The 27,019-nt window shown below is 44.1% G+C and overlaps 1 protein-coding gene and 1 long non-coding RNA gene across 2 annotated transcripts in view; both read right to left on the bottom strand.

Annotated features, from left to right (window-relative positions):
* Positions 1 to 1,479: 1,479 nt before the first annotated feature.
* On the bottom strand, positions 1,480 to 16,681 carry LMO4 (LIM domain only 4). Its single transcript, XM_061462257.1, has 5 exons — positions 16,093 to 16,681; positions 13,687 to 13,925; positions 6,827 to 6,923; positions 6,316 to 6,471; positions 1,480 to 2,231 (listed from the first exon to the last, which is right to left on the bottom strand). Exons 2-5 carry the CDS (start codon positions 13,920 to 13,922, stop codon positions 2,223 to 2,225), a joined length of 498 nt encoding a protein of 165 aa, XP_061318241.1. The 5' UTR covers positions 13,923 to 13,925; positions 16,093 to 16,681; the 3' UTR covers positions 1,480 to 2,222.
* A 1,622-nt stretch (positions 16,682 to 18,303) lies between these two features.
* Positions 18,304 to 27,019, bottom strand: part of LOC133273748 (uncharacterized) — a 72,134-nt gene continuing 63,418 nt past the window's right edge. The window contains exon 11 of the long non-coding RNA XR_009744928.1: positions 18,304 to 20,983. This is a non-coding gene — a long non-coding RNA (uncharacterized LOC133273748). The remainder of the gene's footprint in view (positions 20,984 to 27,019) is intronic.

The raw sequence follows: 27,019 nt of genomic DNA, 5'->3' as shown, positions 1-27,019 counted from the left end.
GACAACCAAAATTCTGCATGTTAAACACCATACCTCGAGTGCTTACACTCAAAGCGTGCAGAAAGATGTCTACATTCTCACCAACACTTGAATCTGATATTCACATGCCTTCAGGTGTCTTTTCAGAGCAGCACAATTTGCAGGCCTCTCCTTAAAGACTTCAACACCAGATCCAAAAGCTCAGAAACTTAAGTTAAAAAATAGGTAAGTGCAGTTAATTAAAAGGCCATACAGAGCTTCAGTCAGTTTATTGCTGTGTTATGCAAGTGTTTTTGTCTGTACCGCCTGATCCCCTGTATTACGACATTTTTTGTTCTCTGCACCGGTCCTGTTTTTCCTCAAGCACTGAAGTGTTAAAAGAAGCACTTCAGCAGCCCCCAATGTGCTGGAGGTCAAGAAATAGAATCTGGAAATAAATAAAGGGAGAAATCTGCTCTTGGCTGTTTAGACAGACAAATCTATACATCAGCTTTTTGTGTTGCGGCATCACACCATGGAAAAGTCAGGCTCTGAGCAGTGAGCGCCACCTCAGGAATAGAATCAACAAGGAAAACTTAATCATGGTGTATTTCACATGTATGATTCTCCTGTAAAAGCAGAGTAGTTGTTAATATTGATTTGTTATTAATTGCAGCAGAGGCACGTTCTGGGTGTGTGCGGTTTCCTGCCACAGATCCCTGTTACTGTTCCTGCCATAGATCCCTGTTACTGTTCCTGCCATAAATCCCTGTTACTGTTCCTGCCATAGATCCCTGCTGCTGTTCTTGACACAAACATGAGGACTCGGAATAATTTTTCCTTAGAATTATTCTGCACTGAGCAGCCGATGGGAAAATCTCACTTTTCTAAGCTTAGGGGAGGCTGGGTTGCTTTGAGGGAGCAGGTTTTGTTTGCTCACAGAGAACAGATCATATTTGAGATCAGTAAGTGCTCAGAAATGGCCCAGGAAATGTGGTTTTCTTCCCTTAAGATTATTGGTGTTAAGAAGTAGATTCTTACCTAGCACACACAACTTTATACTGCTCAGATCAGAATAGCTGTTGTATTCCATGAATACTCAATTCTAGTGCTCAGCATGAGGTGCAGGCCCTGGGTTGGTTTTTACTCCGCTCCTCTTTGACCTCTTAAGGTATGTACACACACTCTCCTGCTTGCGTGCTCACAGACACATACACGCCCTTAACACAGGTGATGCTGCTACCTGCATGTGTCCCATGCTTCACTGCGGTATGGATTGAACTGTACGGAATTAAGGACCAAAATGCAAAATACGGATCGTTTTGAAACAGTGCTCTGTATCCTTGCCAAAAGTAACATGGTTTAACAGACTTCTTACCGGCATAAGAACCCCATCCAAACCAAGAAACTACTTTGAAAGGTAATCAACAATTCAGGTAATGACTGCGTAAGATCGAGTTTCAGAGTAATGTTTTGAACGTAGTTACAAGCAAGGCGAAGTGTCCGAAACCCGTCACTCGATTCAGTGTTGTTTTACTTTTTTATTATTTAAATACACCATACTAGAGCAAATGTCTCTGAAAATATCACAAATAAAAGATTTTTCTTCATTCAGCAAATTAGAAGTAGGTGAAAATCTCTACACAGTAGCTGCTATGAGCCTGACTTTTTTTTTTCTTGTTGTTTTTCTTTTTTTGCCATGGGAAGTAGCAACATTAGGACAAAAACACTTACATGCATACATACATTGTATTTTACAGAGATACAATAAAAGTGTTTGTGATAGAATATCACAAAAGCCACATCTTTTATCTCATGTTCAGTTTGATTGCAACACATTTCCTTACAACACTTAAATATACAAAGAGCAAATAGAATGTTGTTAAGGTAAAACACAGGGTACAAACTGGCCAGTGCCCTGCTAATTGTTAATGAGGGTAGAAAGCAGATTTCAATGCTTCTTGTAATTAGCTTCATTAGTCATCGTCCCCACCCGCCCCCCAAGATGTCCTCCGGTGGATCTTTTTTCATTTTCTCTACAGTCTCCCATTAGCCCAGGTTCATGGAGTCCTTAATGTTCATAGTCAGTCATTTTAATACACCAATAAATGTGGGAAGGGCAATCAAGAATAAAGAAGGTGCAATGGCATGGAGCTGGCATTGACGCTAGCTACAAAGGTGACTTGTCTACTTGGAGACATGGGATCCATCTGTGATGAACAAAATCTGAGATGAAGGCACGCATTCTGCATTACTCTGACCTTTTAGCAGACCTGTAAGAAATAAAAACGGGTATCTTAGCTAGAACACTAAATTGGAGATGATAGGAAACTACAACATGACTGCTTTTCCTTATGCACTAATCTCTTTTTTATTAGATTACTTTCCGACTGCGACTTGATTAAGGCTTTCTACACTATCCATTGATACCGCCACCGTTTCCACCTCAAATAGCAAAGAGCAAACATTTTCTTTCTGCAGTTTCACTAGCAAGAAGAGCAGATGGGAGGGGAGAAAGCAGAAAACAACAAAGAGGAAAGAGAGAGATGACACCAGTAAATAAGAAGCGCACTGTCTGGTAACAGACTGTACAGTGAGTAAGGTGGGTTTTCTGGGCCCCTCTTAAATGGGAAGACACATTACTCCATGCCTTTGAAGAAGCTCGTAACATGATCTTATAATTGGAAGAAATAGTGTGTAAAGCAAATAAGAAGTGCAGCCAATATCCTCCCAAGGCAACTTTGGTTAATGTGCTGCATTGCACAACAGCTAAATATAGAGATTTCAGGATTCCTCCCCCCACCCCTTTAAAACTCCTCATCTGCTGCGTTAGTTAACGTTACATAAACATTTTAATACATGAAGTCAAACATGTGCTTTCGCACTGGTGTTAATGAATTGCGATAATTAAAAGTGTCTAACTCAATAAAAATCTAAACTTTCATGGATAAAATAGAAATGATCATCCACAGTCTTCAAATACAATCTGTTTGCAATTACCAAAATGAAATAATATATATTAGATTTTTATGGGGTTTAAATGACATTTTGCGCTTCCCAGGAAGTTCTTTTTTCACCCTTTCTCTAAGTTACTAAAAGCCTGAGGTCTATTAGTAACTGCAACCCCCCACTTTCAAGCTAATTAAAGTAGTAGAGGCTTGGAGGTTTAATTCCCCAGAGCTGAAGCTCAGTGTGAGAAAGGTAATTTGTCTGTCCAGAACAAAGATTAGGGAGCAGCCAGCAAGCATATTTAATAAATGAGCATCAAATATCCTCTACTATGGACACAGACAACACCAATTATGTAACTACAAGGGAATTGTTGAGTGATATGTAAACCAGAAGATTTTTAAGATCTTCTCTGAGAGACGTAATCTAACTCATCCTTTATTTAACAGGACAGAAGCTGCAGACAAGCGTTTGCTACGAACACTGCCAACCGGGGGAAAATTTACACTCGGAGGAGGTGGTAACACTGCTGCAAACAAGAACTACTACAGGAACACTACGAGTACAGCAGAGAGAGTCCCTTCACGTGGAACAGCGCGCGGGGCATCACGCAGGGCGAGTCTGCGCTCTGCAGGCAGGCAGGACTGAGGTCAGAGAACACAGACCGCTCCCACATGGCACAGCAGGCAATGGGGGAGTTATACCCGATGTCTCCAAATGGCCCCAGGGAGGCAAAAGGCAGCAACAGCCGCCAAGACTGGGGCACAAAACCCCTTCTGCCTGCGCCAGTTACCCACAGGATTAACCTGCAAACTGTATGGACACAGTATCAAGTCCCTGTCACCTACACCTATGCAACAGAAATGGGGATTAATGACAGGAGTCTCTCTTGAATTTAATAAACCCCCCTGTGCATGTTCTGCTGTGTCTGTAATCTCCAGTGGTAGAATAACCTGGAGACTGATTTATCTTTAATGTTTAATAAGAAGTATCTGTTACAGCCAACACTGTCATGGTGGAATCATTTTAGTGGCCCTGAAACACAGCTTTCTGGAACACCTCGGATGTACACATCTTCACGCTGTTAAAAAGCCCCCCCGCAACACTTGTCAACAACTCTTGACACCTGTTCCTGCAGCTTCCAAAATTCAAAAAACCGGGAATACCTATGAATTGCCAACCTGTCTCCTCACCTGTGTTTCAGTTTTCTGGGGTTCAGGTGCTCTGCAACTTTGAGAACTGGCAGAATTTGCACCATTTTCTAGAGAGATTGTACTATAAAGAACCCCAAACTACAACCTCTCCCGCCAACCTTCTTCCCAGTACCTGGCCATGTGCCTCAGCACTGGCTGCAGCAACGCCGTTACCTAATAAAAGCTTGTTCTCACTATTTTCTCTTCATTTAGCTTCTATCAGTCAGATGTCTGCAGTTGTGAGCTCTGCAAACCCAGTCCAATTTTACTTCTCTCTCCCATGTTCTATGTTCCTCATCATGTCTACTGCTTTTATTGCAACTAAATCATTTTTATGTTTTGCAAAGGCATAGTAAGAAACTGATAAAACTAAATGACAATTTAGACACCTATTTGAAGTTACATTAAACTTTACATTCGTAGAGGACAAGTGGATAAACCACTCTCGGCATGGTAAACCTTTTACTGCGGTGTATAAAGATGAATGGTTTTACCTATATTTTGAAAGGGGATAACTATAAATATTCATTTACCAGATTCACTGCTGGCGAGGCTGCATCACAGATTTGTTTCATTAAAATTCACAACAGTATAAATCTATGAATCTTTAACTGTATTTGTACTTCCTTGAGAAGATGCTGCACATTCTCCTCCAATATTAATTATCTTTGTTCTGCCTAATGATACAGGACTTTTGTACTCAACTCTCTCATCACCTCCATTGACAAATTAAGTAAATAGAAAAGGCCCACGTTTTATTTTGCTGTAATTACATTCCCTGGGTAAGACTTGAAAGAATACTTAAAATTAATCAGTAAATTTATGCACAGAGAAAAAAAAAACTAAAGCAAACACCGACACTGAAATGGAGCAACACAACAACAACAAAATCACGGACATTACCAACCAGTTTGTGTTTTCTTGGACCTGTTTCTCCGCGAACTAAAAGCACTAAGAAATACTCTGTACATCGCAGACTGAGCAGCCCAGCATTTGTCCCAGATTTTTTTAATCTCCCAAATTCCTATTTGCAGATAAATGTTATTTTTTGTGCTCCATGCAGACATTAATGAAGTTCCTATTGTAAATCTATAAAGAATTACCAACTGAAGTGTGCAGTTTTTGTTTCATTGCAATAACTCAGTGCTGTGTGATTGCCTGGGTTAATGATGAAAAAGTCAAATATACTATCAGAGCTGATGGAAAAATCTATCACCAATCTGAAATTAAAATTCATCTGTGGTCAATAAGATTTAATATCCATGCAAGTGGCGCTGTAAAGAGTAAATGAATCAATGTCATCAATACATAATCAGTATGAAATATGATGTGAATAAAATTATGTGCAAGAGTCATACATTCACTCTTTTCTGGACCAGGGTGGAATGAACAGTCTCTTAACTCAAGGTTGACAGTAATTGTTACAAATTAGGCACAGCAGTTATCAAAATGCACTCACTTGCATAGCTTTAGGACTTATTAAGGAGATTAAAATAGATCTAAAACTATCTAGTTTCAGAGTTACAGGACAACTGTTGATCAGGGATTTTTTCTTCTTCTCCTCTCCATGATTTGTACAGTCATTATTTACTCATTTAGCTAGAAAGCAGGAGCTATCAACCACTGAGATACACAATCTCTAGTTGAGCTATTAGTGTTATGGAGCGATAAGAAAAGCACACTTTGGTTTTTAAATCAGAGTTGTAACACACAAAACAGACGAGAAAATACTCCTGAAAAAGTACCCCAGGATGCTCCCTCAACTAAACCCTTGAACAGTGAAGTGAAATACACTGGTTCAGTTCAGGAACCTTCTCTTCACAAGACATTTACTTCCACGTTAAAGGCTCTAATTTTCCTCCCACAGAAACCTGCTCTCTTTTAGCCCTTAATTTCGAGGTTATGGAATGAAATACTTCTCTTCGTTAAGAGTTTGTATTAACAGATGCTCTCCGCTTTGCTTTGGACACGAGTTCAATAGCTGTACAGGTGCACATGCCCAAAACAAAATAAACTGACTCCCTCCCCCCCTGTATGTCATACTTAAAAGGTTAGTGCTTTCTCCCCATGCCCCACACCTACGTTACTTAAGATATGTAAGTTTGGTTACTTAAAGGTCTCCTTGCAGGGGTGGGGAAGGTCCACTATTAGAATGAAAAGAAATTGATCTTCATTCAGCTCTAATAAAGCTTATTAGTAATTGTTGGGTATTCACCTTCTGGTCTGGCAGTAGTGGATTACTCTGAAGTGAATTCAAATGGCCATTGATGAGAGCTGTAGGTCTATCATGTTCACAAAATAAACTGCCATTGATGTAGTGAAACCGATCTCCGGGGACCAGGCGATTCCGGCAGGTAGAGCATGTAAAACACTGAGGAGGGAAAGAGACAGCAAGTGAGACCACAGCGCAAATTAAGTACGCTGCAGGTTTGAAAATTACGCTTCAGAGACCGTGAGCGAGTTGAGATACGGAGTTGCTTGGTTTTGAGTAGCTCCAAATATGGCATTAGTCTTACCTGTTGGGACTGTGCAGTACATAACTCAAGTACAGTTTTACCGATTAAGAGGGAACAAAGCTACACGTTAAGGGAAGCTTTATAATATATACTCGCATTTCCAGTTACTGCTTTGCATTTCATTCCCAAGCAGATGCAGATTTCATAGTCAAAGAAGCAGGGCAGCACTGATGAGCTGCCAAGTAAAAACACACCGAAAAAGCCCCTCACCTTCAGATGATAGACGTTGCCCTGTGCCCTCATGACCAGCTCGCTAGCAGGAATGGACTGTCCACAGGCACTGCAAGCACCACTATTTCCAAATAACCTGAAACAGAGGTGATGATCATGAATAATTTAATACACAGGAGGCTCCGAGCGTTTTTGCGCATCACTGCAATGGTTTATTACACAACTATTTTAGACTTCTGACCCCCGCCTTCCAACTTGCTTACATGTCGTAATATGAAAAAGTGTGTTTTTGTGTAACAACTGGGAGCTTCACCCCACCTCGGATGTGGTTGCAGGGGATTTAATCAGAAATATTGACTTACACCTCTGGAAACACAAACAATTCTGTACTACACACATTTGATCAGATTACTAGGTTCATCATAAAAAATAAACGATACAATTCATGACTCGAGTTTAAATGCATTGTGTCCTTGAAATTATATGAAGAACTCTTTTGTACTTTAATCATATCTTGAGATATGAGTCATCAAAAGGGTTAAGAGGATTTGATTGTATATCTAAGAAGACATCATGCTCAGTGTATTGAAACTCCAGTAAACCTCCATCAGTGCAGAGTTTCCATTAGAAACTCTCTGCTATCCAGGTTGATATATAATGTGTATGGGTTAACCTTTTCAATCATGGTGTCAACACTTTAGATTTGCCTCTGCTCATCTCTTTCATCCTAACCTTCTCTCTCTCTTGATAATGAAATGCTTGCTCCAACTTCCCTCTATCTGCTCCTGAGTCCACAATTTAGATTACTTCATCTCTGCTAGCAACAAACTGAATGAAATTTCGATTTGAGCAGAAAGTAATTTACCGGGATCTGGACCCATTTGTCATCATATCTCTCTGGGTGTTTGCTGTATCACTGCAGTTTTCCTATGCAATCAAATGAGACCACAACATCTGCCATTGGGGGGGGGGGGGGGGGGGACATGCGGTGGGGGAAGGGGGAAATAGGCACACGAGTGGTGAAGAAAAATATATACATAATTCTTCACTCCATTTAAAGGCACAACGCATCGATTCCAACTGGAATACAATAACCATTATCGAGTTCCACCTCTACAGGCTGCGGCCGCTGGAATTAGAAACCCTTTATTTGCTCTTGTGCGCATCTCTAATACACACAAATATTTATTAAGACTACCACAGTCATCCCCCAAGTAAGGAAGGGAAGGGAACAAGCTGGCAGGGTCACAGGCCCGCTTTTCTGCACCATGTAAAACACAGTAATAGGATTTACAAATTAGCGTATTGGTGTCATAATAAATATTAATATTTGCATCTCCTTCCTGTCCAAATAAAGTCATAAAATTCTGGTTGTGTCAACCCAGGACACGCATTACAACAGAATGCCCGCACTCTGAATGACTGCGGCGGGCCTCTCTATAAAAATAATTGCTTTGAATTTTCAGGATCCGAGCTTGCAGAGGAGGCTTGTCATGTTCAAACTACTAATTTGCTGTCGCCACTTTATTGAAAATAGCCTGTAAGTTGTTATTAAATGTATCGACTGAACGACAGAGAGAGTAGTAAAACTGCCCCTTAAGATGGCTTTTAATAGGAAGCTGAGAAACAAATTTTGCAGCAGCATCGATTTGAAGAGTTCAATCAAAACTCCATTTCAAAACTAATTAGTCTGAGATCCACGACACATTGACACGTTCTTGCAGAATCACGGTGGCTACAAAGGAAAAGCCGAACTAAGGCACTGCCAGGACCTCCAGCCAAAGGGACCAAAGTGGCTGGAAACTAAGGGCCCAGTATTAGGGCATCTTCCAGACCAGGGCCAGCTGGGAGTAGTTACACGACAGGAGTACTAAGGTGACTTCCAGAGCTTTACCGTATGCATTCTCCTGCCTCCATTGTTCCTGGGACTGAAGTTGGCACAAGGCGCACGGGGAGCACTGCGAGCGGAGGCAGCGAGGCACGGTGGCGTTTCTAGAGCCAAGACCCCAAACAACGCAAGGTAAGGTGTTACCCAGACACAAGAGTAACCCACCCACTGCAGGGGAACAAACAACTGGTCCAAGAGAACCCAAACCTGGCAAGCAGCCTCTCTTAAGCCCTCGTACACCACCCAACGCAGCCTTCAGAATACTGATCTCACTGCACTACTTGTCTTCATTAAGCATGCATTTGTTACACAGCTCAGTTCTCCCTGGCTGGAAGTGGTCCTACACCTTGAATGTCTGTGAATTCTAATAAATGCAGTCAAACTAATCCAGAGGCTTTCCACACATCTTAGGTTTTTTCCCTAAGCACGCTCCCAGAGCAGTTCTGTTCCGGGAAGTCACTTCAGCTGAATCTCCTACTAAAATTCCTAAAAATCAATTGCAAAGTCAGGATACCTTTCCACTGCTTTGTATTATTTACCAGGAAAATGGAGCTTATTTTCCTTCTCTTCTGTTATGAATGGTTTTGGTCTGTGATCCCATTAACAGGAAAAAGGTGTTCTCTTTTAAATACAAGCTTATTCCTCCTTCCCGGTAAAGGAAGTCTTCCACAGTAACTATTCCTTACTGAAAAAGTTGTTTCACATGGTTTCTGCGAGGCTGGAGAGCTAATTATCTAACCGGGGGGACTGTCCAGGACAGTATTTGATTTAAAAGGCTTGAGGCTTTAGGTGCTCAATTAAGTAGCTATCGGTCTCAGACTGGACTTTAATGGGCTCTTTTCTCTTTAACTGCAGCAATGGGTAGAGATACCCCAGGTCAGGCTAATTAAAGCCAGGGGACTCTTTAATTGTGATGACAGAATTGGTTTCAGTTTCCTCTTTGGGTCCTCAGTCCAAGAAGGTCATTAATATTTCAGCATTTGGGCAATGCAATCAATCACAAACATCAAGAGGTTCCCTATGCAGACAAGGCAGCTCTTCTGCACTTAGCAGCATTTTACTGAGCCACCTTAAATTAACTACTGTGCGGTTCCAACACGGCGCTCCCCACACCCCCCAGCACAAAGACACTCCTGGGTTTTGGGGTGGACTGGGTTTGGGTTTGAGAACTTTGAGAGGAGTGGGAACGAAGCAGCAGGAAACCTTTCCAGCCGCGTTTCCCATCTTGCTGCTCAGAATTCAGTACCAGCAGAAACACATCTCCAGCAACTTAAACTAACACAACAAGGTTCCAGTTCCTTCCAAAACTGCAGAGACAGACTGAAGTGCTGCGATTCTCGCACAACACAGTGAGCATTTGTGCCCACAAATGTCTATCCAAGCCCTAGCGAAGAAAAATGCACATCCAGACCTACTGATCCAGAAGCGATTGGTGTGTCTGTACATTTCCTATATTTAATCTACATTCTGCACCACCTATATTAAATGTAACAAAGAAAGGCAACACAGAAATTACGCCTGGAGCCAAGTCCATTAAAGGTACTTCAGAATAACTAGAGCCCAAGCACCTTAAAAGCACCAGAAGCTATTGATACTTAAAAGGGGGGCTGTGCATAATGGCAAGTGCTGCATTAGGGAAGGGGAAGGAAAGGGAAAAAAAAAAACATCCAAATTACGCTTGGTTAATTCAGAGTAACAGATCTGCCCCCAAGTGAATTGGAGGCCTTGAATTAATTCTGTTATGACAAATCAAGATAAACGTTCCCCCTAAATTGCATGCGATTTAATTAATTTTTGAGATCCTGGTGGTTTTTTTTCTCTCCTAGCTAATAGTTCACATGCTCCTGTGCTGTCATTGTGCTTGAGTGGGCAGACTTCAAAGTGATATTAAATAACCAACTATTAGATTTACCTAGCACGTCCTATTGGAAAAGTGCCATTTAATTACCTAGCCTGTTCAATTAAAGGGACAGCATTCCCTGAATATAGCAGCTTGCCGCTGATTACCAGGGAAATGAACCCGCTGCCTGCCGGCCCCTCCGCGCACTGCAGGACTGGGGGTGCCCCGCGGCCGGGCCCCACGCACCCGCGGAGGGACGGGGTGCTGCCCCTTTAAGACGCGCCCGGGCAGCCCCCCTCCCCCCTTCCCACCGCTCCCTGGCTCGCTCTTAGAGGCCAATTTTGTTAATTAAATGTTTTGTTTGCGACGCGGCTCTCATTCATTTCGGACACGTCATTGCGAGCAGATCTAAGCCAGGGACCAGATCTCATTAGATAAAACCTATCAGAACTAAGAGAAAATGGAGGAGACACTAATTAAAGCTTTTAATTGTGCGGATTCGCTGCCACGCTGCTGCTTTATCTGGCATCCTAAGGTTGGGAGGGCTCCGCTCCGCTCCCCTCCCTGCGAGAGCGCTGCTCGCCCTCGGGAGGGAGGGAGAAGGGACCGGGATTTTCGCCTCCCTCTCTTGTTCCCAGGAACCTTGGCTTCCAGTGAAAGCCGCTGCTGCAGCTCCACGGCTGGAGTTTGTCCTTTATTTTTGTCTCTTTTTTGGAGGGGAAGGGGAAGAGGCCTGGGGTGGGGGGCTGTGTTGTTCGAACAACAAAACCCCACAGACAGCCTCAGACGGGGTAAAAAGCTCGTTAATAAACGGCCCCGTAGTCCTGGCCCGAAGGAGTCGGGTCCCTTTCACCTGACACCCATCGGGCCGATCAGTGTCCGTCCCCATTTTGTGGTGTGCCCACGCTTCCCATTAAGAACTTCGCCCGTGGCTCCTGCACGGAGGAGGGGGGAGAATGCACCACCGAACAAGCCCCACAGAGGACCAAGGGGGGGAGGATGGCAGAGGGGAACCGGAGGGACCTGCTGCCAAACGGGTGCCATTGCCTCCACAACCAAACGAGGCCCTTTCCAGCAAGGAAAGGGCGAGCGAGGGCCTCGCTCCTGCAGCACAATCCACGTGGAAGCCTGTGAAGTCCTTTTCCAGCAGGAAAAGACTCCAAGTTAGCTCAGCCCCGGCAGGCCAGGCCGCCCTACCCCACCTTGAGTGTACGGTGTCCAGTTCAAGTTTCAGCAAGCATCTGTCAGAGTTATTTTTGCAAGTCAAATTACACAGATCTGAAGAGAAGTCAGGCGATAGAACAAGGAGATCAATTCAAACCCCTCATCTGATAAAGCATCCTATTCATAATCGCCTACATTAAAATAAACGAGTATTAATTCTTGGCAACACAAAACCAGAGGACTGCGATAAGCCTGCCTGAACTTGCCTCTGGGACACAGTGGACGCATCTTCTCTTTTTAATTAGTAGTAATCAGACATGGGGGTTTGTTTGATGGTGTTGGTCGAGTGATGAATCTGTACTATTCCATGCATCTGAACAGTAGTGTCAATTTTTCCACTTCAAACGCAACTCTTTCCCTAACACCGTTCTGCTCTACTTAATTACAGTTCTGCCAGGCTTAGGCTTGTTGCTTAGGATGATGACCAAAAAGCACCATTAACCCCCCTTCGTGTCTGATTTTTTTTAGCATTTCTCTTTGAAAACATGCCCAAAACTATCAAAGCCAAAGCCCCCATTCCTGAAAGACACTGCGGGCTGTCTCCTCTGCTTGACTGACACAGCCATGTATCAGGACAGGCTCGGCACTGTCAGAATAACTCAGCCTTAACTCCATCCCTTTAGAGGAAGGAGGCTGCCATGCATTTGCACACCTTCAACACAGTCCCCACCTCCCCCAACATAAGTCAAGTTTCACAACATGAGCAAACTTGTAACATTTGGTGGCCGATTTTCTCTTTCAGAAAGGAGGGCAAAAAGCGCAACTTTTTGGCCACCGGGGAGAAGGAAAAACTTGGGTTAACTCTGGACATTTACTGTAAATGAGGAGCCAGAAGCGTTTAAACAAAACAGTTTGTTTTAACCAAGCATTTGTGTTGTGCTGGGAAGGTATGGGGCTTTTTTGTTGGTTTGAGTTCTTTTTTTAATTACCGAATGTCGAAATAGAACACCTCCTTGAAGCATTCATGTGCATCAGTCTATCAAACCATTTACTCAAATTAAATGTGTAATCCTTCAAAATGCCTCCTTTTAAATTAATGAGTTTAAGTAGCTTGAGTTCACCTGAAAAGATCGCACGGGCACCTGACCTCATGAATTCTTCCTATTAATTATATTGGGAACTTGTTGGAAGGGATACTCTGCGTAATCCTACTGTACCCCAACAGATGCAAGATTAATCAGGCTTAGTTCCCCCTACCCAAATCTGTGGCATTTAAAGCAAACGGCCTGAAAAACTAAAGAGACAAGAAATAAAGGGCAGGAGCACATCCCTCTGCTCTCATCCCCTGCATTCTCTATACTGGAAGTTAAGGAAAAATGTCAGTTCCACACTCCCCTGTAGCAACGTGAAGACAAACAACGTGCCACTGCTTTTGGCTATAAGTAGAATCGGTGGCCCTCCGACTGACGGTTAATCAGCTCTTTCAGAAGGAGAACAGAGAATGAGTCATTCTGTTTCCACTCAAAGGAGTTTAAAGGTGCTTATGTAAATATCATAATTAATCAGATACTAAAGGCAGGCATTTCATTATTTAGCACCTCTGCACAGCCTTATTTAAGCCCTACGATTTTAACATTTACCGTTCAGATATGCACGCTTCTCCTTCAGCACTACAACAAAGCAGATTAATTTAGCCTCTCTGATTGCTGTTTATTTTTAGTTAGGACTTGTTTTGTGCTGACAAACCACTTTAAAGTTACAGTCGTCGTTCCGCCCCCCCAACTCTTCCCTCCACTTGGCAGTCACAACTGTGCCCTGGGCTAGGCGCTGACATCCGCACCCGCACGTCTCACTGCTCCTAATGAAGGAGAGATCCTGCAGCAGCCCACCCCTCTGTCCCGCGCGCCCCCATCGCCAGGCATTAATGGGAAGAAGAGGGGAGAAGAAAGGGAGGGGTAAAAAAGGGCAGGGATGAAGAGGGAAAGTGCTGCCCGGCGGCCGCCTCACCTGATGTAGTCGTTTCTGCAGAGGATCATGCCGCTCTTGGTGTAGCAGGAGGTGCCGATGTCCCCCAGCTGGGCCTGGCAGCAGGAGCACTTGAGGCAGCGGCTGTGCCAGTAGCTGTCCATGGCGTAGAGCAGGAAGCGGTCGGCGATCTTCCCCCCGCAGCCGGCGCACCTCTTCCACGAGAGGGAGCCCGCCGTCACTGGGGGCGGCTGCGAGCTGCCGCCGGGGTTCACCATGGCCTGCGGAGAGACGCGGGCGGGTCAGGGCCTGGGGTGCGCGGAGCGGACCCGCAACCAGCGGGGAGCGGCGGGCGCAGGGGGCAGAGCCCCCCCGCTCCGGGCTGATGCAGCTGCGGCACAAGTCGGGAACAGCCCCGGCGTTTGTTTTGCTTATGGGAAACACGGCGTGCGAAGAGTGAAAAAGGGAGTTGTGAAACTGGTTTTTCAGTCTAAGAGAGACGCGGCAGGCCCCAGGCAGCAACGAGGGGCTCGGGACCCGCCGGCCTCCCCGCGGCGTGCTGGGGACGTGGGGGGTCGTTCCGTTTGGGTTTATTCTGGAGACATAAAAGCACGCCGAGAAAACACTCCAGACTGAGGGCACTGGCCGAATAATGGATCATTGAACTTCAGGACGCCTGTTAACTTCCTATGCAAACATACTCTACTTCTGTCTCGCTAATCTGCCCTCGATCAGCAGTTTAAATGCTAAGGCTTTGTTACTCCCCCCCCCCCCCCCCAAATATATAAATAAAAAAAAAGGGGGGGGAGGAGGGAAAAGCTGCCTGGCCGCGGGAGAGCGGCAGAACCGGAGCGCTCCGCTGGAGCCACCCCAGCCGCCCAAACTGTGACCAGGGGCGTTTTTCACTTTCTGATGAACGCTCCATACGAGCAGGACAACCCGGAGATAATATGGGAATCAATTCATAAAGCTTACTCTAAACCGATTAATTTGTTGCCTTCAGTCCAGAGCCCAATAAACTCCCGGTGTTCCTCCAGTCACTCATGCTATAAAAAGATCAAGTTATTTACTGCCAATTAAGCAGCGTGTTTTGTCTTTGTCCTCTGTAAGCTGTACGTGGTCATGCCGAGGCATCTGGCTCTCTGCTAAGGACCTTCAGAGCGATACCTCCAGAGCAGCGAGCAGGAACTTTTCCTGCCACCGGCCCAACTCGGCGACAGGAGGAGGAGAAGCTGGGGCCGCTTTCAAACACACATTTCCTCAGAAAGAGTACCTGGAGGTATGTCCAGTGACCGCACAATAAACCAGAAGAACTGCACCAATTAAGCTGTAACAAAAACCCCGAGACTTTGGAAAGAAAACCACTCTAAAAGCCATTAGCATTGCATTTATCCGAACGCATCATATACCTTTATGTAAATTGATTTCTGATGCATTTGTTCAAGGAATTGCCTTTTGTTAGTTTCCAGCTACCGCCTAAATGAATCTGCATTTCCTGCTCCGAGTCTTTAAACCGTTTCCCTACGTTTTAAATCACTTCGGATTTCTTAAAAGAAAGGCTCCGTGCCACCACCTTAACCCGTCTTTGTCGAAGGCAAACGTATATAAATATAAAATGGGAACCGTTACACTGAGAAAACCGTCCAGTAACCCCATTAAGCTAAAGCTCTTAAGGACAAGCAATACCTTAATGCTGATTAAATCTAAAAAGATGAATCAAGAGGACTGACCAGAAAGTGACTCCCTTGATAACTAAGGACGGGCCCTCATCAAGTTTCATTTAGAGTTGGGGGGAAAAAGCTTTTAACTTAAATAGGCTTACTCTGGTAATTACACAGCCAAGCAATTTAGGTCCTGGGATAGGAGTCAGTGAAATAGAAAGCAGAGCTGGAAGCTAGAGGCAAAATAACCCCCCCTTTTAACAGCGTCTCTGGCGTTTTTTTTAATGGAGACCAAGGGAGGGACAAGCAGAGAGCTGGCAATTTGTAGTACAAAAATGGATGCTTAATTCATGTCTTGGTTTTAATTAGGTGATTCACCGGATTTCTCTTGGATTGAAACAAAAGACCGTGTGGGGGCAGGAAGGGAATTTGAGAGGAGAGAAACAGAGAGCTCACTTTGATCTTTTCTGCCACTGTTTCGGCAGTGTTTACTACGGGGGTAGCGGGTGCCCCAACCTGCCCCCTCCCCGTCCCTTCCATTCACGTCCGCGGCAGCACAGCCCTTCCAGGCGGCGGCTCGAACCGGGGTGGAAGGAAAAGCCTTTCCGAGCGGCTGCCGCCGCCAGGCTTTGTACGCGGGGACCGCGACAATGCCCGTGGCCCGCGGCTCCCCCCGCTCCGCGCCCCTCCGCGGCTGCGGGCAGCGCGGGACGGCGGCGGGCAGCGCGGGCATGCGACCGCGCTCACGTACGCTGGAAAACAAGGGGTAACGACCGACGCTTCTTACCTGCTTCCCCTCTATATTGCAAAAGGCCGGGGAGCAACGCCGCTCGGGGTGCCTGAGAAGGTCTCCTTGCAAAGAAACAAACACAGCGCTCGGCCTCCCTCTGGCTCGCGGGAGCTCTGGACGCAGCCCCCCCGCCCGGTAAAGGGCAGCCCGGGCTACAAAAATACAGCTGTTTCTGTGAGAGGCGTCCGCCCGGGTCCGTTCTGCAGCTCGCGGTGCCCGCGAGGGGAGCCGCAGCGCTCAGCCGCCCAGCCGCACACGCAGGGCGCCGCCGCCGCCGCTCGCTGCTGCAATCGCCGGGCAAGTTTGGCAATGTGGCTTCACTTTGTAGCGCTCCCCCCTCAACCTCCGCCCCCTTCGCCGGGCTGTGGCGGCTCCCGGGCCCGCCGCCGCGCCTGAGGAGAGGGCGAAAGCCGGCGGGGCCGGGCGCGCAGCCGGGGCCGGGCGGGGATCCTGCGGCGACGGCACTGGCGGGACACGGGAGGAGGGCCCTGTGCGAGCGCGGGTGTGTGTGTGCGCGCCGCGAGGTGCGCTCCCCGCCGCCTCACACATGTGTTACTGACAGAGCCGAACCCCAACTACACCCCAGCACGGCCCCGCCGTCAGCCCGCCGCAGCCAATCCGCCCGCGGCTTGTTCAGGCGGAATAATAAAACCTGCCAATCCCCGGGAACACAAAGGAATGAGCGAAAGGGGAGGGAAAACCGAGCCGAGCACGGGAGGGAGCAAGGAGGAGGGCAATGGAGGGGAGGCGGAGCCAGGTGGGCAGCGGTGCCCGCTCGGGTGCGGAGGGGCGCCCCCTGCTCCGCTCTCGGCCACCAGTTGAGGAACTTGGCGGAGAGGGGCTGCCCCTGGCCCGACCGGACGCGGCCGCCGCTGCCCGTCAAAGCGCCTCCTGGGCACTGCCCGCTTCCCGCTGGGCGCTGAGAGGAGGTGCGGCCGACTCCTCGACACCGTCCTGCCTTCCCCTCGGGGCCTGCGGCCTCGTCCTGCCCCGGAGCCCGCACCGCCGCCCTCAGGGCGGGCTGCGCACCCGCGGTCGGCGCTTGCCGGGAGGAGGAGGCCGCCGCCGCCGCCGCCGCCCCCCCCCTCCGCTGGAGGCGAAAAGCGCAGGGAAGCGGTGCCCAGGCATGCCTGTCCGGGCACGGCCTGCTGTCCGCAGCCCCTGCACCGGTTTAAAAGGGTTAAACGGCCGCAGTTGGCCGGCAGTTAGCTGCACGGCGTCTTGTTTGAGGAAACAACTGCATTTCTGAGGAAGAAGCCCAGGGATGACAGCAAACCAAAAGTCACATCCAGTAGGAGCACTTAAATTTTGGAAAAAGCAACCCCACGTATTAACTGCACTTGTTTGAGGCAAAAGTACAGTACCAAAGAGTTAAAAAAGACCCTTGAAACAACGCAAGTGTTTCCAAATGTGCCACAATTAGTGGCTGTTATCCCCTAAGCAGTTGCACCTGCCAGCATGGGGCCCTGCCCAGCTGCTGCGATGGGTTCCTGCCTGGTGCTGTCTGATGTGGGGCAGCTGTGCTTCACCGTGCAGACCACTGCTAGGACATCTGATCCATTCCACACCTTCAGGATCTGTGAAAGAACAGAAAAACTCCATGATACAGGTTTCCCGATTGCAGGCTGCTGTCGTAGGGCACAGCCAGTGCAGCGAGAACGGTGGGAGAGGCCAGGCCAGGCCCTGGGGTGTGGGCTGGGGGTATGGTTAATTGCTGTGGTCAATGTGATGGCAGTGGGACTGAATAACGAGTTTGCGTGTGTCCGTCTCTCTGCTGTTAAAGTGTTCTAAAGCCGTTCCTGCGGGTCGCTAACGCAGTAGCGATGTACCCCCAGAGGGTACGGAACTGCAGCCGGCTGTCCGGGTGCACAGCTGCGTGCGCCGGCACAAAAGTGCAGTGAATGCTCCAGTGCCAGGCCGAGTGGTAAGTCCCCCTGGGGATGCACAGCCCAGGTGTATCTGAGCCACATCGCCACCTGTGGGCCTCCTCCATGGCTGCATCCCTGCCTTGGCTGGATCCACGGCGTGCCCAGGAAGCACTTAAAACTTAGGGAAAACATGCCTAGCTAGGAAAAACGTACCTGAGAAGACACGGGATAGCGCAGGCAGGTTTTGTTTCTAATGATATAGCAAATAAAATGCTGAAATCCGAATATCACCACAGGTGATAGTGAATGCAGGGGGGAAAATAGTCTATTTCTCTCTTTCTGGGATATGTTCGGAGTCTGTGCATAAAGCTCATGGAAGGCTTCCGCCAGGAAAGGGGGGAGAGGACTGGTGTTGTGGTTAAAAAGAATGATTTTTTTTAACATAGGGTCTATGAAATATATCATCTGGATGTAATCTCCGTGTACATATTACATTTAAACATGCTCAGCAGTTTTAGATTTGTTATTTAGGATCTGGTACAATTTAAAACATATCAAGTAACAAGGCATGCTACAGATAATCAGCAGTCACTGTTATTCTAGCTCTCTGACAGCTAAGAGCACAAGAATAGAGCAAATGCCAAGCTAAAATAAAATCTAAGTTGTCTAATTATCTAAGCCTGTAATGGCTGGAATGTACCAAATTCAGTCTCTGGAAGAGCCATCAGGACCTCTCCTCATTGGAAAAGATATTCTACCAAGAAACTCTGCCATAGGCACTAAAATGTTTACTAGTCTTAAAACTGATAGTGATACAAAAAATGGGAACTACCTTCTCAGGAAGCAGAGTTTTAAATAGCTTAATGACATCTTCGAAATACGATTATGATTTTTCTGAAATCACTAATCACTAATTTTTGTGATTAATTTTAACAGAGGAAACTGTAACTGAGAGCATTTTGCAGAGCAATATTTTTCTGATTTTTCTTTTGTGCAGCATCTGCTGTTGCTGTGCTGTCATCTTCGTTATGTTTTTCATTGTCTATGTGCCATAATGTAATTAGTTAGTTCAACATCATCTGTGCTATTAGATGAGATGTTTCTATGGTAAGTTAACATAGTTCTGTGTAATTGGTAGATTTCAGCAGTAGGCATGAATGTATCCATCAACTTTAGGTCGATTTGAGTCCGCAAGATTTAAGTTCACTTGGCATATGTTATCCTCGAAGACTGTTAATTTTGGCTGAATGGATAAAAAACACAATGCAGAAGAAAATCTGGCTGCTTATATCGTGGTACTGTTGGAGTCAGGGAAAGGAAAGCATAAAATTGCTGGCTTAGTAGTTGCAATCTGAATGCCTGGAAAATGTTACAGCCTGTGAGCCAAATCACTCTTAAAACTAGACGTGCCCCTGAGATAGCAGGTAGTCCAGAAGTCATCAGTCTCTCCACTCATGAAAGGAGTCGTGGTTCTCTCCCTAAATACTGCATGCCTATGGGACTGTCTTTTCCTTTTCTCATTAGAGAGAAATGTTGGGGCTGCTGATTTGTCTTGAGATCTTCCATGCTGCACTTTGTTAGTCCTCATGTCTTGCAGGCTGCACCTTTTGAACAAACAATTAGACTCTTAAAACTAACCCTCTGACCCCAGTCTCTTCGGAAACAGTGACAAAATATCAACAGCCATTTGCTACTTTCAAGTAACACTTCCTTTTATTTGCATAGGAGTTTCTGGTTTAGGGCCTCACACAATTTAAAAACCCAACTGGATTAAGTATTTAAATCAGATATCCAGTGATATGGGAGAGTACGCATCCTGGCAGACGCAGGGAAGAACCCTGGATGGCTTTACTCGCAAGTGTACTTTCCAAGCAGTAGACTGTATTGGTTGCCCCAAAGAGCAAGATAATTCACTTTTAGAAATATGCGTATAGATTTTGACTTTGCTTATAAATACATGAGTAACTTTATTTACAGGAACCCAGAACCGTGGAAAGTAATTAGTAAGCATGGTTCGCTTAGGTAAGGGCTTGCAAGGCCCTTTTATCATCGCTGTATCCATAACTTAGGACAGGAGCCAAATAATATAAATGTCAGTAATTATAGATATATATTTATATTAACAATGAAGTCCACTTTAGGAAGAGCTAAGGCTATATTTGTAATGACTTCATATGGCTAAAATTACGTGCACTAATTTGTCCTGTGCACATTCCTGTTGGGAGAACTGATGTATTACCACAAGCCATCAGTAGCAGAAAGTCCTGGGTGTGAGTTTTGTGACTGAAGTCAAAGACATCAGAGTTGGAAATGACATGTAATTTATGCTTTAAATTAAAAGTCTCTAGAGGCCACTAGAATATGCATATATAATAAGTTCACTACATAAAAATTCTTCCAATTGGAAATGCTGAATGAATTTTGAAAGAGGGCTTTACACTCCACAGTCTAATAAACCACGGCACTTTTCAGTTAAGATGATTTTGACATTCTTAAATATATACTGACAATTGATTTTTGTGATGACATATCTGTAGAGTGATCTTTTGTCACAAATATCAACATGTAGTATTATGATTCAGATGTCACCATCTCTAACAAGGAAAAAAAAACCCTTTGACAAATACTTAAAATTATAAACTCATGTAGAACTTACCCTTTAAAGTAAAAAATGTTCTCTTTACAGATACTTTCATAGAAGCTGCATTAATGTGTTGCTTCTGTTCACTAGTCACTATAATAAAACAGTCAGATTAGAGCATAATTTGGTGCTGTTTTAAGGCCCATATTATAGCTATAAGGTAGCCACTGAGGTACTTTAAATTTACAGAACAAAAAAGATCAGCTGGATCTAATATCCTACTAATTCAACTGACCAAAGTGCTCTTACCTAATGCAGAGGTACACGTTTATAACACCATCATTTATGTTTCTGAATGTTATAGCACCGCCACTTCTTTTCAGTCAGAATTCACTTCAGAGAATTTCAGCAGAGAAAGTAAACGTGTCTTCTCTTCCCTCTGGGAAAAGAAATCATGGAAACATTAAATGTTTTCTACTCAGAGCTGGCTCTTTATTTCTTGTAGCCATTTTTTAAATATTTCCTTTGTCAAAGGAAGGCTTGCGCTTGGGTATGATTTTTGCAAACAGACCTGTGCAGAATTTAGGAAAAACAATGTGCTGGAATCATGTATCACGATAAAAAATGAGACCTTAATTCTAACCTGTATTATTTAATTAATTAGCAGAGTAAATTTAAATATGCAGAAGAAATGAGTATTATGCCTGAGTGAATAAACACCATATTTAACATTTTTGATGGTGTTGTCCATACATAAGACCCTTAAAATTGCATTGAAATTATTTTGAAAGATGTTTGTCCAGTAGCAAATCTTATGTCATTAGAGTATCTGCCTGCTATGAGTGTATCCAGGAAATGAGTTATTTACTGTAACTCACTGCCATGGAGGAATACATCTGATATCACTGTGAAGTTCCCATAAATTTTGAACGATGCTGTAACTTACAGAAAGGTCCGTGACTGATCTTTTCCACTTATTTTGCACCTCTCCACAGAGAAGACCCTTGTGATCTCTGACTTGGGCTATAGTAAACCAATAGAGGAACATTCGCTCAAGCCATTTTCTCTGTAGGTCTTTCAGGAGAAGTCCACAGCCTAGAGTTTCAGAGGATTTTGTTGTGTGATGCATCACAGAATTATAGAGTCATAGAATGGTTTGGGTTGGAAAGGACCTTAAGTTCATGTAGTTCCAACCCCCCTGCCACAGGCAGAGACAATCAATGGGAAGGCATAGATTTGGCTAATACAGCTAGATGTTTGTGGTGACTGTTTCTAATGGTGATTTGACATTAGGCATTGTTTCAAAGAGGTGAGAGAAAGCAAGGTATGGGCTGAGGACTGAAATACACACATCAGGGATCTCCTGCTGAAGTCATCTTTTACATTTAAGGGCTACCAGCACATACGGGAAAATGGAGAGTTACAAAACTAAAGAGGAAGAGCAGGCTGGTGACTTGTGTCTGGCAGAAATGCCTCAATACTATTTGATTTGAAATTTACATAGATGCCAGCAGTTATGACACAACTGTCACTCTAAGTTCACTTAACTGGACATGAAACAATAATGACAAACAATCAGAGTGACAGTTCTCCTATTCTGCAGTGAGGTTCTTCTGTCTCAGTTCTACAACATTCCTTCTGTTCCCCCTGCCAGACAAATGTGCTTCTGTTATTATGATTTCTCTGTTTGACTCGGTGCAGCCTCGCTTTCAGGAAGAGTTTCTAAGCTTTGTATTCAGTTTTTTAGTCATACTATTTATCAAAGCAAGAGTTTCTTAGTAACAGTTTTTAACTCTTTAATAGTTACTTTGCTGATGTAATCCATTATTTAAAAATATTTTCTTGGGTAAGAATATTACATTATTTTTCATATAAAAATATAGCCCTTTATTTTTCTTAAGGTGTTTTTCAGAACTGGAGCAACTCCTATACTCCATGACCATAACTCTTTTTATCATTCTACTATGATTCAGTAGCTTTTGCTGTCTTATAAACAATCTTACAATTAAGAGCTAATGTTAATGGAATAGATTGTTGTCATAGGATAATGGTTTCCTGCTGCTAGATAAATGCTGTGGCAATGCTAGGACATTTATTGAAAGTAATAGTGAAGACAAAGCTAAGAGATTTATTTTTAAAGCAGGTGCCACAGATCCAGTGACACCATTCTGTTACAATTGCTTTATTTCTATTTCACTAAAAGACTGATGAAGATGGAAGCATTTTGCCTGATGTATGCAAGTGCAGCAAAGTGACAGTGGCTCATTTCACTGTAACTGAATAAGCTGCATTGCACTTGGCTCAGGAAGAGATTTATTGTGGAGCTCATCCAATCAGAAAACAGTTTATCCATTAAGTACAGCTTTAAAATATGTTGTATTTTTATGAACAAGATGGGGCTTGATGCTTTCTTTCACAGAAGCAGTTAGGCACAGTTCACAGAAGAGGAGGAAAGCGAGGCCCTACCGTGCTCGTTCTGCCAGTCCATCCAGAAGCCCCCCTTTCCTCTGTGCCACAGGGACGGCACGCTGGGGAGGGTGAGCCAGTCCGTAGCATGTTCCCCTCCTCCTGAATCAATGGTTCCTTGTCTTCCTTCTTCTGCGTTGAGGGTGTTGCCTCAGTGTTACCAGCACAGAAATGGCAGCGTTGTTCTTACCAGCACTGCTGTGCAGGGGGGAGAGAGGAAAAATTTTTGCTAGCTTAGTGTTTCCTTGGAGTTCACAGGATCCTGAAGTTTTGGAAAATATGCCTTCTTCCTTTTACATGACTTTGAAACTTGCTCAGCCCTGAACCCTCCAACAGAGGACTGTGAAAAGCAGAGCTCATAAAGCTTCCCAGGCCCTCTCTCTGCTTTTGTGAAATTGCAGTAAAACATCTTGGATACCCCAAGTATGCAGCTCCTACAATACTGGAGCCAATTGTCAGGAAGCACATGGGATCCATTCACTTCAACAAGCTTTCTCTGGACAGGTATGTCCCAGTTGCTTGACTTAGGCTGCAGTAGAGGTCTTTTCTTTTGAACTATGGAGCACCTATTCCAAGTCGTGGTGGTGTAGCTATGACAGCTTAAGGACATCCCAGAAATAATAAAAAATAGGATCCCTCTCCATAAACCCTCATCATTCCAAAGCATCTTTAAAGTTATGTTGTAAACCAGCATAATAACTTTATATGACCATAAAGTCTCTGCTAGGATTTCCTTTAGAAACTAATTTTATTACTAAGGCCCAAGGACCTTGACATCAAACCAGCAATTCATTGTTCCAAGGACTTAGTCTTGTAGCTGCTCACAACACAGCCCTGAATTAACTTCTAAGACCAGAGCTTGAAGGCAGTAAACAACTTTAACCTTTTCTCAGCCCCAGACACATCTCACAAACAGGAGTTCAGTAAATGCATAAAGTTCACTTTAACCCATGTGCAGACATTCTAAGATCTAATTCATTCTTCACTTTCTGAATTTTAAGAAATTTTTTATAGTAAGAAATGGGCAAGTATTACAGCACTTGTGCCAAAGAGCTGTCAGATAAGGCTGGTCCTCTGCTGAACCTTGCTCTTTATGAAAGACAAGCACCAGAGAGAACATCATAGGGAAAAGCAGAAAACTGGAGTCATTTACCTAAGTACCTGCAAGGACGTGACTGTAAGTACTGTAAAGTCCTATGATTTTATCAAAATATTTGAAGCATCTATTTAAAGTTCTAACTAGGGAATCACAGTTTCATGCTAATCTGTTTCACCTTTTTCTTATAGGAACTTTGAGTCTTCCTGGTGAGGTAAAAACATTAATACTTGAAGATCAACCAGAAAAAAATAAAACTAATTTCTTCACATTCAGCATTTTATTTTTAAAAAATAATTCTTCATTTGATCTAATAAAGAGTGAGGACTCACAACTTTGGAATTTTTGGGACTACCATTATGGAAAGCAGTTGTTCTGTCAGCACATACTGGATCTGCTCAAGGAATCCTCCTGGATTCAAGGAATTATGAAACCTATTTTGTCAATAGGCTTCTCCATATCACACAAGACCTCATACAATCAATCAATACTTAACTTTCATACTCATACTGCTCCCAGAGAGGGACAGAATTCCCCATGTCAGTTATCCTATCTCAAAGCGAATCTGCAGCCTCTTGCACCTCTTTTGACTAAGGCAGCTATGTATATGCCGCCTGGATCCAGCCCAGATGCTTTATTTCTATTGCATGAGATGATTAATTATGTGGTTTCTTTCTGTTTGTCTGATAGAGGCTGAGGTAAGGGAGTGATGGTTGCTTAGTGCACTATTATTAAAAAGCTCCTTTTGATAGCCCTGAACAGGCTTGAGTTGAGTGCCGCAACTAATCATAGAGCTGCTTACTTGGAAATGTAATGCTTGTTAATACTATACTGTACTTTTAGAAGTAAACTCATTTTTGATTGGCTAGAGTTTAACTATAATCAGTAATTAAGGGTCAGCCATCCAGTAAACTCATTAGTTTACACCAATTACATTTGGTATAGTAACTAATGATTTCAAGGATCAAGCCATTTATTTCTAAGCTTTCAAAGTATAATTATTGTGTAAATCAGATAGAGTGTAAATCTTTTCCATACGTTTTGGTTGGTAATTGAGAAATAAAATGGTTTCCAAATGTATTCTCTGTCCAGTTTTTGTTCTACAGTAGATCTCTCTGGGGACTCTTTAAAGTATATGGAAAAGGTGATGTCAACAGAAGTGTACGCTGGGCAAACTGAGACAGCATTAATTAATAGAGATGAAAGAGAAAAGCCAGTCCCTTGCAAATCATGGTCAAGGCCTGAACGTGGACATCACACCTTAAATGACAGTTTACAATCCTAAGCATGAGTCACGCAGATTGACAAGTATTCAAAATACAAGAGAATAAAAAATCTTGTATGTTTAATATATTACCTTCCCAATATGCAATCTTTAAGATGGTGTAATCTCTGGAGCATTTTGCTTTGAAGTGTAATATATAGTTCCTCACGTCCATATAACATTTTCAACACGTTAAACAAATTAGTCTCTGGTTACAGAAGTTTTTAGACATTTATAAGTTGCTGTTCAAGTAAATTTAATATGTGCCAGCGAAGTTGCTCATGCACTTGTTCAGTTAGAAAAATGCACATTTGGAATGATTAATAAATAAACCAGCCTTTCCTATCCCTTCAACTTCGGTGTTTATTTGAAAGCAATCTACTTTAAAAAGACATTAATATCCCTAGAATTATTATTAGAATAATTGCTTTTACTCTTCTTGGAACAAACATTTTTTCTTATTTCCCTTCAGCACAGACAGCTTTCGACTCAGATATAAACTTCCTATTATTATTCCCCACTCCCCACCCCAAAAATGAAGAATAGGAATTATACACTTTTCACTAAGGAATAATTAATTTGTCTCAAGTATTAGAACAGAGAACTGTAGAATGACTTTGAATGGTAGTCTCTAAGGAGTAGCATTGTTTGTTCTCTTCAGTCTTTAATGAGCTTTAGTAAATGGCCAGGAAAAATTACCTTCCTTCTGTAATATGAGAGAAGCGAAGAATGAAGGAAGCTATAGAATCCCTACGAGAAAAGGGAGCAGCCACACACACACACACACACACACACACAGAGCTCCCTGTACCACATCGTTTCCAATGGTTAGTGTTCTCCTTTGGAAAGGAGCACTAGAGCTCTATTTTTTCCATTACAGTAAAAACATATAATGTCCCTAATATTTTTGTAGGAGAGAAAAAATTCCTGGATGTCTCCCACATACTGACGGTGTCTGGCTTGTGTTGGGGGACAACTGCCTATAGCTGAGCTCTGGAAGTCATTCTGGCTTTCCCTGCTTTGGCATTGATTTTGTCTTTTAAGATTCCTTAGGCTATTTTTGCCATATTTCCACCTTTAAAAGCAATTTCCCTTATAGTGGCCCAGCCTGCTGCCCTGTCTTTTAACAGACTTCTTTTCTCTCCACCGTGTATTCATTGTCACTCCTATCCAGAATGGTAACTGAGGCAGCAGTTGCAGGTGCTTGTTTCAGTAACGGATACAGATCTGTCACCATGGATAACTGAGCATGTTCAGGAATATCGTTTCCTTCCATTACCTCCAGCCGCCATATACATCCTCACTACCTAGTCCTATAATGTGTCAGTGGTGCTGAGGCCATTGCCGCTTTGTGGCATGGGGGAAGCTCACCCTCAGCAGTGAAGTCCAAACAACACAGTCTAAAAGGCTCTTGTGGAAAAGGGGCTCTCAGCAATCCATCTGATTGGAGTTGTTCCAGTTTGTATGGAATAATTAAATATTAAATGGTTTGCCATGTGTGCTTGCTCTCAAAGCATTACTGAGAGCAAGAAACCTGGGTTCTGTTACCTCTTCCAGGGAATACTTTGTGTTAAGTATTTACTGGGACAAGCCCTGGCAGACATGGTTTCCCCACCCAGGTGAGCGTCCCCATTACAAGGTTGACAAGC

This window comes from Pezoporus flaviventris, unplaced genomic scaffold (genome assembly GCF_033815535.1).
Source record: "Pezoporus flaviventris isolate CSIRO_AGI_PZ_B2104156 unplaced genomic scaffold, CSIRO_AGI_Pfla_v1 ptg000001l, whole genome shotgun sequence".
In the NCBI taxonomy this organism is placed as follows: domain Eukaryota; kingdom Metazoa; phylum Chordata; class Aves; order Psittaciformes; family Psittacidae; genus Pezoporus; species Pezoporus flaviventris.
This window is presented reverse-complemented; position numbering and strand designations above follow the sequence as displayed.